The sequence below is a fragment of the Octopus bimaculoides genome, chromosome 14 (assembly GCF_046866305.1).
Source record: "Octopus bimaculoides isolate indiv1 chromosome 14, ASM4686630v1, whole genome shotgun sequence".
Taxonomy (NCBI): domain Eukaryota; kingdom Metazoa; phylum Mollusca; class Cephalopoda; order Octopoda; family Octopodidae; genus Octopus; species Octopus bimaculoides.
Window position 1 is genome coordinate 30205472 of NC_142941.1, and position 16329 is coordinate 30221800.

The window sequence follows — 16329 nt, forward strand, 5'->3', positions numbered from 1 at the left end:
GCACAATGCGAATACAAACGACACCATGACAATGTGGCAAGAACGATACATTGGGAGCTCTGTGGAAATCACGGCCTACAAAGAGCAAAGACGTGGTATGAGCAAACCTCAGAAGGAGTCACCGAAAATGAGAACTGCAAAATCCTGTGGGATGTAATGATCCAGTGCGATCACCTGACCGGACATAGGAAACCGGACATTGTTGTGGTGAATAAAATAGCAAGAACGTGCATGATAATCGACATAGTATGCCCCGGTGACAACAGGATCAATGTGAAAGAAGAAGAAAGAATTAACAACTATGATGATTTAAAGTAGGAAATACGAAGGTTGTGGTCAATGAAGAGAGTAGACGTGATACCAATAGAAAACGGTGCACTTAGAAGTATCAGCATTCAACTACCAGCATGGCAAGTGTGAAGGTAGAACACATACAAAAGTCAGCATTGCTTGGAAGCATGACCAGTAAACAATTGCCACTTTAGTCTGCTGGCTGTGGACAGCTGAGACTTTCCATCATACCTAGCAAAATAAGCTGTGAGTTTTCATATAACATTAATAATGATAATATATAAATAAGTAAATAAATAAATAAATAAATAAGATCATGATAATAATAATAACGGACGAACGTTATCTTACCTCAATTTATGAGAGACAGGAGTTTCCAAAGGAACTCTGATTGTAACAACGAAAATGAAGATGGACCTTTAAGGGAAAGCCTCTCGCTTGGCAGTGGTTCAGTAAAGATGCAGAATGACCACAGCTGTTATCCGAATACAGCATCAGCAGATAATAGAGTAAGGAAGAGGATGTGGACCAGCGAAGAAAACAGGATAGTGATGCAGTGCTATTTAGAAAGTAAACCTAAAATAAGGGGCTATATAAAATGGATGTTAACACTTTGGGTAGAGAAGGGTTTGTTTAAAGTGACTGAGCAGAGATTAGTAGATCAAGCTAATGCTATTATGAGAAGAAAGTGGATGACAGAATTGGAGGTAGAAGAGATCACAAGAGAACTGGAAAAGAAAGACCAGGCAGTAGGAAAGACAAAGAACAACATAAGAGAGACGGCTCAAACCAAAGAAGAACCTAAGGGAAAAATAATAATAGTGCTACCAATAAAGAAGGGACAACTGGCACCAGTGACTTAAGGAATTTAAGTGAGGAAGATCAGAAGATTTTAGATGAGTTGCAGGAAGTAATGAGTAAAGAAGTAAGAAATTCATTGCCAGCATTAAAGAGAACCAAAAGAAGGAAGCTGCTAGATATGACTAGGAAAATAATTCAGTAGGATATATATTAAAATATAGGAGATGCTAACTTACTGATCTGTGCAGGAGGGGCAGTAGCCACTAGAAGATTAGATATATCACAAGGAAAGATTAAAAAAGAGCAAATGGGGAAAAAAAGACTACAAAATAAAGTGAAGACTTTAAGACAAGATCTGAGTAGAATAGAAGCCTGGAAACTGAACAAGTTAGGAAACACAAGATGCAAATCTTCCCTCGAGGAAAGATACTTAATCGAAGAGAAAGGATCTGGGACAGTAATAGAAGAGTTGAAACAACATATCATAGCAATAGTAGGCAAGCTCTCCAGATATCAGAAAAGAATAGTTCAGTATCAACAGAATAGATTATTTGAGACAGATCAGAGGAGATTTTTTAACTAAATAAATAGCGGAGAAAAAAGTACTGAAGGTGAGAAACCTAATGCTGAAGAAGCTAGAAAGTTCTGGAGTAATATTTGGGATAAGCCAGTCAATGATAATGGAGATGCAGTATGATTAAAGAAAGTGAAGGAGGAAGTAGTGAGTGAGAAGCAGCCAGATATAAGACTAACTAGGGCATTAATGAGTAAAATGTTAGGAAAAGTGCCGAATTGGAAGGGTCCAGGACCAGATTTACTTCAAGAGTACTGGCTAAAGAAATTTAGTAGTTTACATGGGAGGCTGAGTGAACAACTTGCCTTAATGGAGGAATAATACCAGATTGGATGACTAGAGGGAGGACAATACTCATTATAAAAGATAAAAACAAGGGCAATACAGCTAGCAACTATAGATCAAGCATTAGTGTGGAAACTGTTAACAGGAATGCCTTCAAAAAGCATTTACGAGCACCTTAACAACCAGAACTTACTGCCAGAAAAACAGAAAGGTTGCAGGAGGAAGACAAGAGGAACGCATGATTTATTATACATAGACAAAACAGTTCTAAATGAGGTAAACGCTAGAAAAAATTTAACAATAACGATAGCATGGATAGATTATAGGAAAGCCTATGACATGATCCGACACTCATGGATAAGTAAATGTTTTAGCATAAAGGATCGCAGGTAAGGCCAAGACAATGCGAAATAAATAAATGCAAGGTAAATTACAAGAAAACAAAGATATGATTTCGTTTATTTTCTTGAAAATGGGGTCATAACTCCGAAATATTGAATACAAGGTAAGTCTACGTTAATTCATATATTTGTTTTCTTGTGATTTACCTTGCATTTACTTCGCATTGCTTTGGCCTTACCCACGATCCTTTATACAGTATATGCTACGCAATGCTAAATAGTAATTATTCCATTAAAATGTTTTAGTATATACAGTATAGCAGGCAACATAAAATTAATCAGCATTAGCATGAAAAAATGGAAAGTAGATCTCTACTCAGGTGACACATTCTTAGGGAATGTTAATATCAAGAGAGGAATTTTCCAGGGGTACTAGTTGTCCTCTTTAATACTTGTGTTATGTTTGATCCCCTTGAGTTTAGTATTAAAGAAGATAAAGGCAATATATCAGTTCAGAATGGCATAGATAAATATGCAATATTAGTCATGAGAAGGGGACAGGTAGTCAACAGCAAAGGCACCCAATTACCAGATGGCCAGACATTAAAATCATTGAAAGGAGGAGAGAGTTATAAGTATCTATGAGTATTAGAATCTGACAAAGTACTAACTATAGAAATGAAAACGAAAATTGAGAAAGATTACATCAGAAAGGTGAAGAAGCTAATGAAGTTAAAACTAAATAGACCGAATCTATTGAAGACTGTAAATGATTGGGCAGTGTCATTACTTAGATACTCAGCAGCTTTTGTAGATTGGACAAAAACTGCATTAGCAAAGCTAGACAGAAAAACTAGAAAGGAATTCAATATGAATGAAGGACCCCACCTATGGGCAAGAATAGCAAGATTATACTTACCTAGAAAGGAAGACAGAAGAGGGTTAATATAAGTAGAAGACTACATGGAGTCAGCTAAAGTAGATATAGAGTCATATGTAGGTAATAGTGGAGAAAGTGTATTAAAAGCTGATTAGAGTCACAGTAACAATTAGGGAAATCAAAAACCCAAACGAAGTTAAAAATCAGAAATAAGAACAGAAATTATCTGACTGGCAGGAGAAGGCATTGTATGGTAGATTCCTAAAGATAGTTGCAGGAAATAGTAGTTAGTGAGACATGGCTATGGTTGCAAAAAGGAAAGCTGAAAAGAAAGAAAGACAGTTTGTTATTAGCAACACAGGATCAAGCATTAAGGACTAATTGGATAAAAGCCTAGATAGACAAAAAAACAAGTAGATTCCCAATGTAGATTATGCAAATCAAAAAAGGATAGCGTTACTCAGATAGTAAGTGAATGTAGCATGCTGGCACAGAAAGAATACAAGAAAATACATGACAACCCAGGGAGAGTAATCCACTGGGAGTTATGTAGAAAGCTAAGATTTGAACGTACTGATGAATGGTATGAACATGAACCTAGTAAAGTACTAGAAAGTAAGAAATACAAGATGTTGTGGGACTTTAATATTCAGACTGACAAAGTAATAGAAACTAGAAGGCCTGATTTAGTAGTGTCTAAGTATTTAGGAGTATTAGAATCTGACAAAGTACAAACTATAGAAATGAAAAAGAAAATAGAGAAGTAGTACATCAGAAGGGTGACGAAGGTAATGAAGCCAAAGCTAAATGGCTCGAATCTAGTGAAGACTGTAAATACTTTACAGTCCCAAATGATAAAAAAAATCAATATGAGTGGTATAGAAAAAATAGCAAAGCACCAGAACCTAGCCATTGAATTACAAAGACTATGGAAAGTGCAGATAAAATATATCCCAGTAGGGATATATGGGTGTATTGGTAACTATCTCTAAAGATTTGAACAGATGGATAGAGGAAATAGGTATAAAACACAGTTTAGTACATCTCCAGAAAACTGTTATTAGGGACAGCAAGGATATTTAGGAGGGTTCTTGGCATCTAAAGTTACTTGTTGTAGGCCAATAGGATTTTTTTCTTTTCCAACAATCTAATTTGTTGTATGTATCTGAAAATAATTATAACAAGAGTACACAGAGAGCCCAAACCTCCGCCAAGGCAACACCAACGTCTTCTCAACGATTATCTGAAATAAATTCGACTGTTCTCACAAACGAGAACACTAAAAATGAACTCGACCGCTCTCAAAAATTAAGTAAAAAAAAAAACGAAAAATAATCCAGAATCCTTGTCCGGTACCGGATCTATCCCAAGATCTAATCACTTCGTGCCAGTTACGAGGCCAAACATCCTTGAAAGTTTCATCCGAATCCATCCAGCAGTTCTTGAGATGTCTTGTCCACGGACAAACAAACAAACACGACTAAAAATAATACCTCCGCCTTCACTATGGCGGAAGTTATAATAATCCTTTCTACTATAGGCATAAGGCCTAGAATTTTAGGACAGGAGTCAACTCAATTACATCAATTCCATTGCTCAACTGGTACTTATTTTATCAACTCCAAAAGACTGAAAGGCAAAGTCGACCTCAGGGCATTTGAACACTGAATGTTAAGTCGGGAAAAATACCGCTGAGCACTTTGTCGGTTGCAGTAACAATTTTGCCAACTTGCTGCTTTAATAAAAATAATGATGATGATTTTTTTTTACTTGCCTTATTTTATTTTACTTTTTTAAAGAACTGTTTCTAGTAGAGGTACAAGGCCTGAAATTCAAGGAAGGAGTTAGTCAATAACAGCGAGCCCATAATTTGATTGTACTTTATTTTATCGAACACAGAAAAAAAAATGGTGGGAAGGGAAAATTGACCTCGTCGGAATCAAGCATTCCATCTGGTGCTCTTAAATTTTACTTGTAAGTTTTTGTACAATCCAGGTTATGAAAGAAAACAGGTTTAACAAGATCGAAACTCAGCACTGCATGGATGTAAAGCGAGCTTTCACATCTCAACCACCCCTGCACGCATAGTTAATAATTCAAAGGTAATGCATTATGGATTTCTTTTAAAATAATGCAATACAATTACGTATGCCTAATGATTCGATATTAATTGCTTCACTGAGTACTTTCATATATCAACCAATTACTGACCTTGTAATGATATTTAAATATCATTTTAAAAGGAAACAAAAGATATGTCATGCATATTGAGGGAGGTAATGATCAGCTTTGGAATGTTTTATGAAACATATTGACGAGAGTGAGAGAGAGAGAGAGAGAGAGAGAGAGAGAGAGAGAGAGAGAGAGAGAGAGAGAGAGAAAGAGAGAGGGAAGAGAGAGAGAGAGAGAGAGAGAAAGAGAGAGAGGGAGAGAGATGCTAGAGAAAACGAAATAGAGGGGAACAGTGTTAGCTAAAGGTAAAACGGAGGGAGTGGGAGAGCAAGCTAGAGAAAAGAAGGGTAAGTTAGATAAAGAAAAATAGAGAGGGAAAAGACAATAAGCGAGGAAAAGGACAATGATACAGAAGGAGAAATAGGAGAGGAAGAGGTAAACTAAGGGAAAGGGAAGAGTTGGGAGGAGACAAAAAAAGTGACAAAGTGATTTTTATCAAATAGATCATTATTGACTCTTAATTTCTTTGAAGGATCGAAGGTGGTCGCACAAGCGTATGTGTCTAAGCCTTTCTCTCTCTCTTCTTTTTCTTCCTCCCCCATAGATGTGTGTATATATATATATATATATATATATATACATGCATCATTAGTGACTATTAAAAGTACTAAGTAACAGTATTTTTGCCTGCATACTGTATCTAAGTAAGTTAATGTGGTTTGTTTTGTATTAGTGGTAAACAGGAAACTAACTTTATTACTGAATCATAAAGCAACAACAACAACAACAATACAGACAAAGAAACTGGTTGACGTGGGTTAGCTGAGGATTGAAGTTCCGTAAAGTGCTGAAGTGTTTCGGTTGAAATTTGTTAAAGAGAGAAAAAAAGGGAGAAAGAGACAGAAAGAAAGGGAGAGAGAGAAAGAGAGAGAGAGTGGAGAAAAATGGCAGGTAAGCTGTGAAATTTATTGAAGTGTATTTTATATTTGTTTGTTTATTGCTTATTCATGGCGCCCACAGAATTTTGCAGGATGTCCAAAACCAGTGGTGAGAAGAGAAAAAAGTAGAAGACGAAACCTTGTCTTTTTAGATGAAGGGACAGAGAGCAGCGCTAGTTTTTATGATACTTTCTGAGTCGGGAGGAAAGGACATTGCTCATGATCTTTACAGGCCCGCTCAGACGAGAGACCTTGGTGTGTTTGAATTGATGCAGAATTGACATGTAGAGGAGAGAAAAATTTCAGTGAGACGATGTTCTGTGGAGGAGAAACTGGGAATAGTGGTTAGTGCAGGATCGGTGTCGTTGCACACACTGAGAGTGTTGAAAGATGGGAAGACGAGTGGGTTTGAGAAGTCTAAATGGACGCAATGTGAGAGCAGCCAGGTCTGAAGAACAGAGATCATAAAAACATAACATATCAGTTTATCCTCAGACTGAAGACCTGGTTCCGATTTTTGCAACAACTAAGTGAACTTCACTAAAGACAGCCGAGTGTCCTGGGTCAGATCAAGAAAATCGTGCTACTGGTACCTTTTAACCAAGTTCTAGCTGTTCCATGGTCGGGTGACCGGCGACTAAGCCGGCTACTTCACCTGGCGCCAGGTGAGGGGAGTGCTGTGGTCACTCTGCAGGACCAAACACAAAACATGTCAAAGGACGAATGAACTTATTGTTAGCCAACGACCATCCACATGAGTGTTGTCTCGTAAAAACATTCTGCACGTGGGTTGGCAAACTGTGCTGATGGTCCCATACCGTAGCCAAGAAAACTCTAATGAAAGACACACGTCCACGAGTGATGTTGCATAGAGTAAGAAAAAAAGACCTTAGGTTTAGCTGGCTGTGTTAAACTGGGCGACGGGTGTAGGTTTATTACTCAATGTAATAGGATATGAACAAAGTAATAAAAAGAGTGAGAGAAATCTAATCGACGTTTCGTTTCTTGATTGAAGCCAATTTATAGTAATATCTTGGACAAAAGTATGGACATAAAACAATCTACATTGCTTTTTACTGTATGACTAGGTATGGCTGTGTGGTTTCAGGTTCAATTTCACTGCGCAGCAACGTCTTTCATCATTGTTTCAAATTAACCAAGGTATTATGAGTAAAATTTGGCTGACAGAAACAGAAAATAATGAAAAGGATCATCCTCCGGTTTAACTTAAACCATCCGATCCTTAGTTGACTTTATCCGATTCCACTCTATTGCAAGCATAGAATCAAGTATTCGGTTGAAGCATAACTTCCTGCTTTTTTCTCACCAATCACAGATGTCCTGAAAAGATCATACATGCTACTCTTTCCTTTATGACTACCACTGAATATAGATTTTAAGAAATTCGTAATAAGTAAGGCATAAAAAAACATGAAATATGTATATTCTATGCATCATTTTTCATGTTCCTTAGTTTCAAATTCAAACTTCTAATCTTCATAGAATATTATTAAGAAAGACCACTGAATATAGATTTTAAGAAATTCGTAATAAGTAAAGCATAAAAAAACATGAAATATGTATATTCTATGCATCATTTTTCATGTTCCTTAGTTTCAAATTCAAACTTCTAATCTTCATAGAATATTATTAAGAAAGACCACTGAATATAGATTTTAAGAAATTCGTAATAAGTAAAGCATAAAAAAACATGAAATATGTATATTCTATGCATCATTTTTCATGTTCCTTAGTTTCAAATTCAAACTTCTAATCTTCATAGAATATTATTAAGAAAGACCACTGAATATAGATTTTAAGAAATTCGTAATAAGTAAAGCATAAAAAAACATGAAATATGTATATTCTATGCATCATTTTTCATGTTCCTTAGTTTCAAATTCAAACTTCTAATCTTCATAGAATATTATTAAGAAAGGATTATTTCCCCTGTGTTAAGTGTCTGATCTGAGATGTCACATGTCAAAATAAATTTAGAAAAACTAAAATGCATTATTAAAACTTCAGTGTTTGGTATGGACCACCAATGTGTTTCTACTTCTATTCTATAATCATAATAATAATGCATCATATTCTAACACACACACACACACACACACACACACACACACACACACACACACACACACACACACACACACACACACACACATACACACACACGCACGCACGCACACGCACACACACAATGCATATATAAGCATATGTCAAGAAAGATTTAAGATTTTCTTAACGTAAAAATCAATAATTATATTAAAAGAAACTTTAGAAAGCAAAATGACGCGAATCTCTAAGAAGGAATGTGTGTGTGTGTGTGATAATAATGCACCATAGTCTAACACGCACACATACGCACACACACACATTCCTTCTTAGAGGTTCGCATCGTTTTGTTTTCTAAAGTTTTTTAAAAAAATATATTCATTGATTTTTAAGTGAAGAAAATCTTAAATCTTTCTTGACATATGTTTATATATGCATTGTGCGCGCGCGCGTTTGTGTGTAGTCATATATGAGCATATATTTTTATATGCCTGTATATTTGCGAATATATATATTCATATGTTCATTTATGTATGTTTATATATATAAATATATATAATATAATATAGGATAAATTCTTTATAAGAATTTATCAAGTAGTCAGCGTGAAAAAAACCTCATAATGAAAAAATAACGAAAAATTTCGTAATGAAATTTTGGTAGTTTTGCTTATTTTTGGTAGTTTTTTTTACTTATTTAGTCCCTCGATAGCGTGAGACATTAATACACAGTTAATGCCCTTTATATATAATATAAATATATATATATACATACATACATAAACATACTTATGTATACACGTTTATACATACATGTATATATGTATATATATACATGAATATAGATATATATATATATATATATATACATATATATATGTATATATATATATGTACATTATATATATATATATATATATATATATATATATATATATATATATATATATATATATATATATATATATATATATATATATATATATGTATGTATGTATGTATTTATGGCTGTGTTTATTTATACTTATGTGCGTGTGTGTTAAAATAGTGAATCAGATAAAATACGCACATACATAAATACACACACACACATGCTCACATATAATTAAATTCTTTTTTTTTGGGAATAGTATATCTCGAAGCACACATATAAATCTATAAACATGTAAATACTGGGTTTATAGCTTTATGTGTCTACTTCTGGATATATTATTATATTCCCCCAAAAATTATTATTTCACGATCTCTCGAAAGGTTATATATATATACTGCTATGAAATTTAGACAAACAAGTTTATATATATCCGAGTTTGTTACTTTATTAATGGTTCTGTGCACAGAAAGTAGATAATCTTTCTCTGATGAAGGTCTCATCAGACCAGAAACTAGAGAGATCGACCAGTTCGGCATTTACTTACCAAGTGGCGAAGTTCAGCTATGGATTAAGTCTGCAGATCAAACTCTCTTGATGTTGTCTTCATTACGTAGATAACATCATATGGGTCGGAAAGGTGCTTCTCTGAAAGTATTCCCTGCCTGACGACTAGAGATATACAACCAGAAAAGTTGCAATCCTCAGCTGCACAAAGACATAAAATTTAATTAAATTAGAACTGATACTGGGTATCAGTCATTATAAATACAAGCTAATTAAGTAAATTAACAATTTTAGTTTTAAATACTTGAATTATTACTTATTTTCTATAGATCATCTCTATTGAAGTTACTAAGTTGTATATATACTTCATCATGATTTTAGTGATTAAGCTATTTTATATCCTTTTCTATGGTGTTTCTACCCTACCTGACCATTTTAATACTTTATAATTGCCTCCAGACAAACCTAAATGTTTGTACCCCTATAAATTCATACTTAGCTTATAAAACAATATGGGTATCTTCATAACTTAAAATTAAACTGCTTAGATTATTATTTGACTAATTTATAGTAAATTTGGTCTCTCACCTCAATGATAAACCTTCCTGATAACCCTAAATTTTAACTTTATACAAAAATGACATTGTTTTACTTAAATTATTATACATTTTCGATAAATATTTGCTATTGGTGTTAATAAGGTATGAATATTTTATTATGGTTTTAGTGATTAAGCTGTCTTTATTCCTTTTCTATGATGTTCTACCCTAACTGATCATTTTATTATCATTGTTATTATCATTATTTTATAGTAGTCTTAAATAAATCTAATACTTGTACCCCTATTATTTCATACTCAGCTTATATAAGATAATACCGGTGTCTCGACAACTTAAAATAATTCAATTTAATTAAATCAGTATACAATTAATATGTTCTTTAACCTCAGCTGGTCCACTATTAAATACCAGGTAGATCTAATTGATCAATCTCTATAGAAACCATATAATAAGTTAATATTTAGATAAGTAATAAGTAAATAAATATTAAACTATTTTTTGAGCGACACATTTTTCCATTCGAGTCAACGCAAAATTACAGATAGTATTTATGGAATTTTGATTTACTGTCAGATGACTTTCGGCCAATCCCGTATATACCTACACACTCGAAAAATTGTGCGCATGACACCACTACACATATCACATACCCAAACCCCACCGGAGCACCACATTAATAATGCATACCCTCCCCACTTCAAGATAACTCTTACCGGCTTCACAACATAACTCCTAACCTAATCCCCTAGCCCTTTTTTGTTGTACTAATCCACCCCAACGATAGATAGCAGTAGCCATATTCCCTTCCACATCGGCTAACTCTGATGAGCGTAAAGTTATATAATCGGATTATTACCTAACATTCCATTGTAGTCTTTAGGCGAAGCCGATTGGTAAGATCAACCACGATGAATATTTAATAATATACATTTCGATAATATATATATGCATATATACTTTCCACCACCGGAAAGTATTGTGGTTCACACCGTCATTCTCTTTAAATGTTAAGACCGGAGTAGGTGAGATCTTTCTTTGTTTAGTTGATAGACACTTGCCCCGTACCAATAAATTCAACAAAATATTTAATAGACATACTCTGAGAACCTAGCTGTGAACCTAGTGTAAAAGAGATTTTAGTAGGTAGGTTCACACCTGAGGCAGAGGCAGGATGCTCATGCAGGGGTAATACAACTTGTCCACTGAACGGCCACTGCAATGCGGAGACAGTTGTTTACGAGGCAGAAGTAACAGTAACAGAACCCAATGGACAACCGAGCGTGCAGAAGTGGTTAGAGTGTTGCACTCACGATTGCGAAATCGAGGGTTCAATTCCCAGACCGGGCGTTGCGTTGTGTTCTTGAGGAAAGCACTTCATTTCATGTTGCTCTGCGATCATTTCGACATCTGACATGTGGCACCCAATTGCACCTGTAGAGGTAGTGTCGATTTGATGAAGGGAGTGAGCTTATGTCTACACGAACATTTGATCACTTTAAATAAAATCATCTGTATGGTTATTCAGTAAGAAACTGTCGAACCCTCATACGTTGCCTATATAATAAATGAAAATACAGATTAAAAACAGGATATCACCAACGCGAGAAAAATATGTAAACTCACAACGAGAGATAAGTATGGGACAAAATGCCAAAAGAAGTCTAAACACTCCTCAGTTGTCGACTGTAATATTACTCCCTGTTTCATGCTTTTAACGACAAAACAGGAAGACTTCATAAGACAGCAGCATCCAGAAATTTTTAAGATATAAAATTTGTGGAATGTTAGGGTTTCGAACGAACAAACGACACCAGAGTGGACGTACAGAAGTAAACAATCGACGAAGACAGACATTTAGGGCTGTTAGACCAAGACGAATTGTAATGGGTAATGCCTGGGAGAAATTTTGAAAGGATATAGAATAAATAGTAGAGGAGAAAAAATATTTTAATTCAAGAGTCTTATGGATTGAATTGGATCTCTTCTGATTGATCTCTTCAGAGAATGAATGTTGGTACCGTTACTGAAATCCTCTCAACATTGCTAACTTGGGAAGACATGGTGAGGCGGCACAAAACGATTTCAGCCTGCTCTTTTTCGTGCTAAATATCACAATGGGGTATTTCATTGATTCTTACAAAAACTTGTGCCAGTATGTCCAAACGCCAATTTTGCTGGTACACATGGTATATGTACATATGCACACATAATTATATCTACTCTCTCTCTCTCTCTCTCTCTCTCTCACTCTCTCTCTCTCTCTCTCTCTCTCTCTCTCTTTCTCTCTCTCTTTCTCTCTCTCTTTCTCTCTCACACACACACACATATACACATTTATGTATTTATACACGCGCACACACACGTATAGATGTTTTGCAAACAACTTGCACATGCAAGTGCTACCAGTCGAGACCTCCGCATACCGGAAGCCAGCAAGTGTATGGGGTCATCAGGTAAAGAATGCGTGCCGTTTCGGGGCCTACCTTTCGACGGCATCAATGCGCACCAGCCACCCCACTCACTGATATGAGGCCCCGCTTGCTAGATTAACTGGTTATTAAAAACAAAGCTCAATATTTCTCTAGCCATCGCTCATTGCTTCTTTTTAACCAAATCCAGTGGTTAGCCTTTTCCACTGTAATTTGGACATCGGTCATGGTAGTATTTACTTTACGATGTGTTAGACCTAACGATAACAGCAGTCACCTCACACTGTGTCCAACAAACCCTCTACATCCGATTTCGATTGGAAACTACTCTGCTTTCCAGCCTGCATCTTCACATTCCTCGAGAAGAATTATTCATTTTTATCAGTTGAGTGGACTGGAGCAACGTGAAATGAATTGCTTTTGCGTTGCCAGAATCGTATGATCATGAGTACAACACCCTAACTATTAAACGACGTGCCTACACACACACACACACACACACACACACACACACGTACATACATAAATAATTAATAGCGACAGAAATGATGAAATGATATTAATACCGAAAAGTAATATTTATCCCCACAACCCATCTGCATTTAAGTGGGGATATATATATATATGTGTGTGTGTGTGTGTGTGTGTGTGTGTGTGTGTGTATAGGGTATTAGGTGTGATGTACAGAGAAAAAAGAATTTTGGAAGAAAATCTTTTTATTTCTTCATTATTATCGCTTTCGTTCCTTTCTTGAACTTGTCAAATAAAGTTTTGTGAATGTACAAACAACTTGTTCATTTATATAAAGCAGGTGTTTTTGTTGAGGGGTTTTGTTTAAATTTGTCTATCGAATCCACTCAAAAGGCTTTAGTCGGCCCGAGGCTATAGTAGAAGACACTTGCCCATGGTACCACACAATGGGCCTAAACCCAGAATCATGTGGTTTGGATGCAAACTCCTAATCACACACAACCACTCCTATATATATATATATATATATATGCTCTTTTACTCTTTTACTCTTTTACTTGTTTCAGTCATTTAACTGCGGCCATGCTAGAGCACCGCCTTTAGTCGAGCAAATCGACCCCAGGACTTATTCTTTGTAAGCCTAGTACTTATTCTATCGGTCTCTTTTTGCCGAACCGCTAAGTTACGGGGACGTAAACACACCAGCATCGGTTGTCAAGCGATGTTGGGAGGGGGGAACAAACACAGACACACAAACATATACACACACATACATATATATATATATATATATATATATATATATATACATATATACGACGGGCTTCTTCCAGTTTCCGTCTACCAAATCCACTCACAAGGCTTTGGTCGGCCCGAGGCTATAGTAGAAGACACTTGCCCAAGATGCCACGCAGTGGGACTGAACCCGGAACCATGTGGTTGGTAAGCAAGCTACTCACCACACAGCCACTACTGCGCCTATATATAATCGGTTCGTTGTCCATAAGTCAAGAAAAAGCACGTTCTAATAGAAAATTGAACTGTTATATTTTTATACTGTCATGTACAATCTTTCTGATCATGGTATACAGCCAATCAGAAAGTTAACGGTATTGCATCAACTGATATTACGATTTGGTCAGTTGCTCTTTTAATTTCGAAATAATTTTAAAAATCGAAAATAAAAAGAAGCTGATCATAATTTTGTGCATTCGCTGTGAGTCGAATGACAAATTTTTACATTGTGTGTGTGTGTGTGTGTGTGTGTGTGTGTGTGTTTGTGTGAATGTGTGTGTGTGTGTATGTACATGTGTGTATCCGTGTGTACATTAACACTGGATTCCCTATATCACCACGATCATCACAATTATCATCACCATGATCATTATTATCATTGTCATCATCTTTCTAATCTTCCTTTTTCTTCTTTCTATAGTAAAAATAGCTGATGTATTTCGACAGATCTTTGCCAGGCAAACATTATTTCAAATACTATTGATATCAATCTGTATTTCTAGAGGTAAGTATCAATCCATTCCAAACTCGACAATTGTTAAAGCAACAGTAAAATTCAAAATAAATATATCAACAAAGTTTTCAAATGTTCATCCAATATAAAGACAAAGTTGACCTCTGTGGGGTCTGAAATTAGAGCGAGAGGGTCCGAACAAATGTTGTAACGCATTCTATCTAATGTTGACACTGCTCCTTCTCGTTTCACTATTATAATGAGGTGGGAAGAGGTGTCCCTCTCAAATATGCCCATTTACAGGTCGAGAAATTAAGTACCATTCTAGGGTAACGAAAGCATGGTAGATGCTACCAAGTCATAATACTTGGGGATAGTTGTTCCGACTTTTGAGCTCCGATTTCAAATCCTGCTGTGGTATACATATATAGTAGAGTACACCCGTCGCTCAATTTAAATCTGTCATCTTGCACACGGCTGCATTTAACGGATTCAACGCTCTTGCAAACATTCTTTCCTCCAATCTTCCTTCTCCGTTGTTTCGGAAGCCATGTAAAGGGCCGTGGGTCCTACCCTCCTGATGGCGAGACTAAAACATTTTATTGACGTCGTAAGAATTTAAAAAACTTTTGAGAGAATGTGAAATAATCCTGTTTTGAAATACTGGATCTCGAAGTACACATAAATAAACAATTCATTGAGATTCATGAGTTTCGATAATTTGGGTTACACATACGCGCGCGCGCACACGCACACGCACGCACACATTCTCATTCAAAATAGAGCCGATAACCAGCATTTTAAAGTGGAACGCTTAAAGATTGTAGAATTTTTTTCCAAATGAAACAATTGGCAGTGTAGTTAACACGCAAATAAAGAATATTTATCCCTCAAATGCGGTGTTGAGCACTCATTCTTACTGTTCGATACTTTCTGTAGATGGAATAACAAATGAGATCACCATAAAGATACATTTGTACGTCATTGGATTATAGTGATAAACGCTTATACAACACAAATACCACTCTTTGAGTTTCCGTAGTTAGTACTCATTGACAGGCCGAAGCGAGATGACCAATAATCACGTGAAACCGCAGGTTTACATCAGAGTGTTCCCTTACTAGCAGGATGATGTGACACAGCTATGAGTTCATCACTCCCGGTAGTTTGACTGCATGTCCTGACACCAATCAAGAGTATTTCTGCGACTCCGTGCGCAGATTGATTATCATTACATATGCTAATTAACTCGTACCTGTGAACTTGGTAGATGCTACTACTCCGGGACAGAGTAGACCCGGGAACAACTGTGGTTAAAAAGTGGTTCCACACTCTTCAGAACCCTGGAACTCCTGAACCAGAGCTCCACTACCAAATGCCATTTTAAAATCACACTCAGGACACACACACACGCGCGCGCGCGCGCGCACACACACACACACACACGCACACGCACACACACACACGCACACACACACACGCACACACACGCGCACACACACACACACACACACACACACACACTTTTTTAACCAGGAGAAAAGACAGCACCTATGAAGGATCCCGTGGCCAGAAGAAGTGGAAGGAAGGGAAGAAAGTATTCTCTAACCGCAAACTTGATCTGGAATGTTTGCAACAGAGTGGACTCCGTCAAAGTCACGAAGGTAACCAGGAAGTG

The 16329-nt window shown here is 36.1% G+C and overlaps 1 protein-coding gene across 1 annotated transcript in view; it reads left to right on the top strand.

Annotated features, from left to right (window-relative positions):
* Window positions 1-6010: 6010 nt before the first annotated feature.
* LOC128249382 (uncharacterized) overlaps window positions 6011-16329 on the top strand; it is a 24934-nt gene continuing 14615 nt past the window's right edge. The window contains exons 1-2 of the mRNA XM_089362620.1: window positions 6011-6295; window positions 14619-14702. Of these exons, the coding sequence (XP_089218746.1) occupies window positions 6289-6295; window positions 14619-14702 (91 nt within the window). The 5' untranslated portion in view covers window positions 6011-6288. The remainder of the gene's footprint in view (window positions 6296-14618; window positions 14703-16329) is intronic.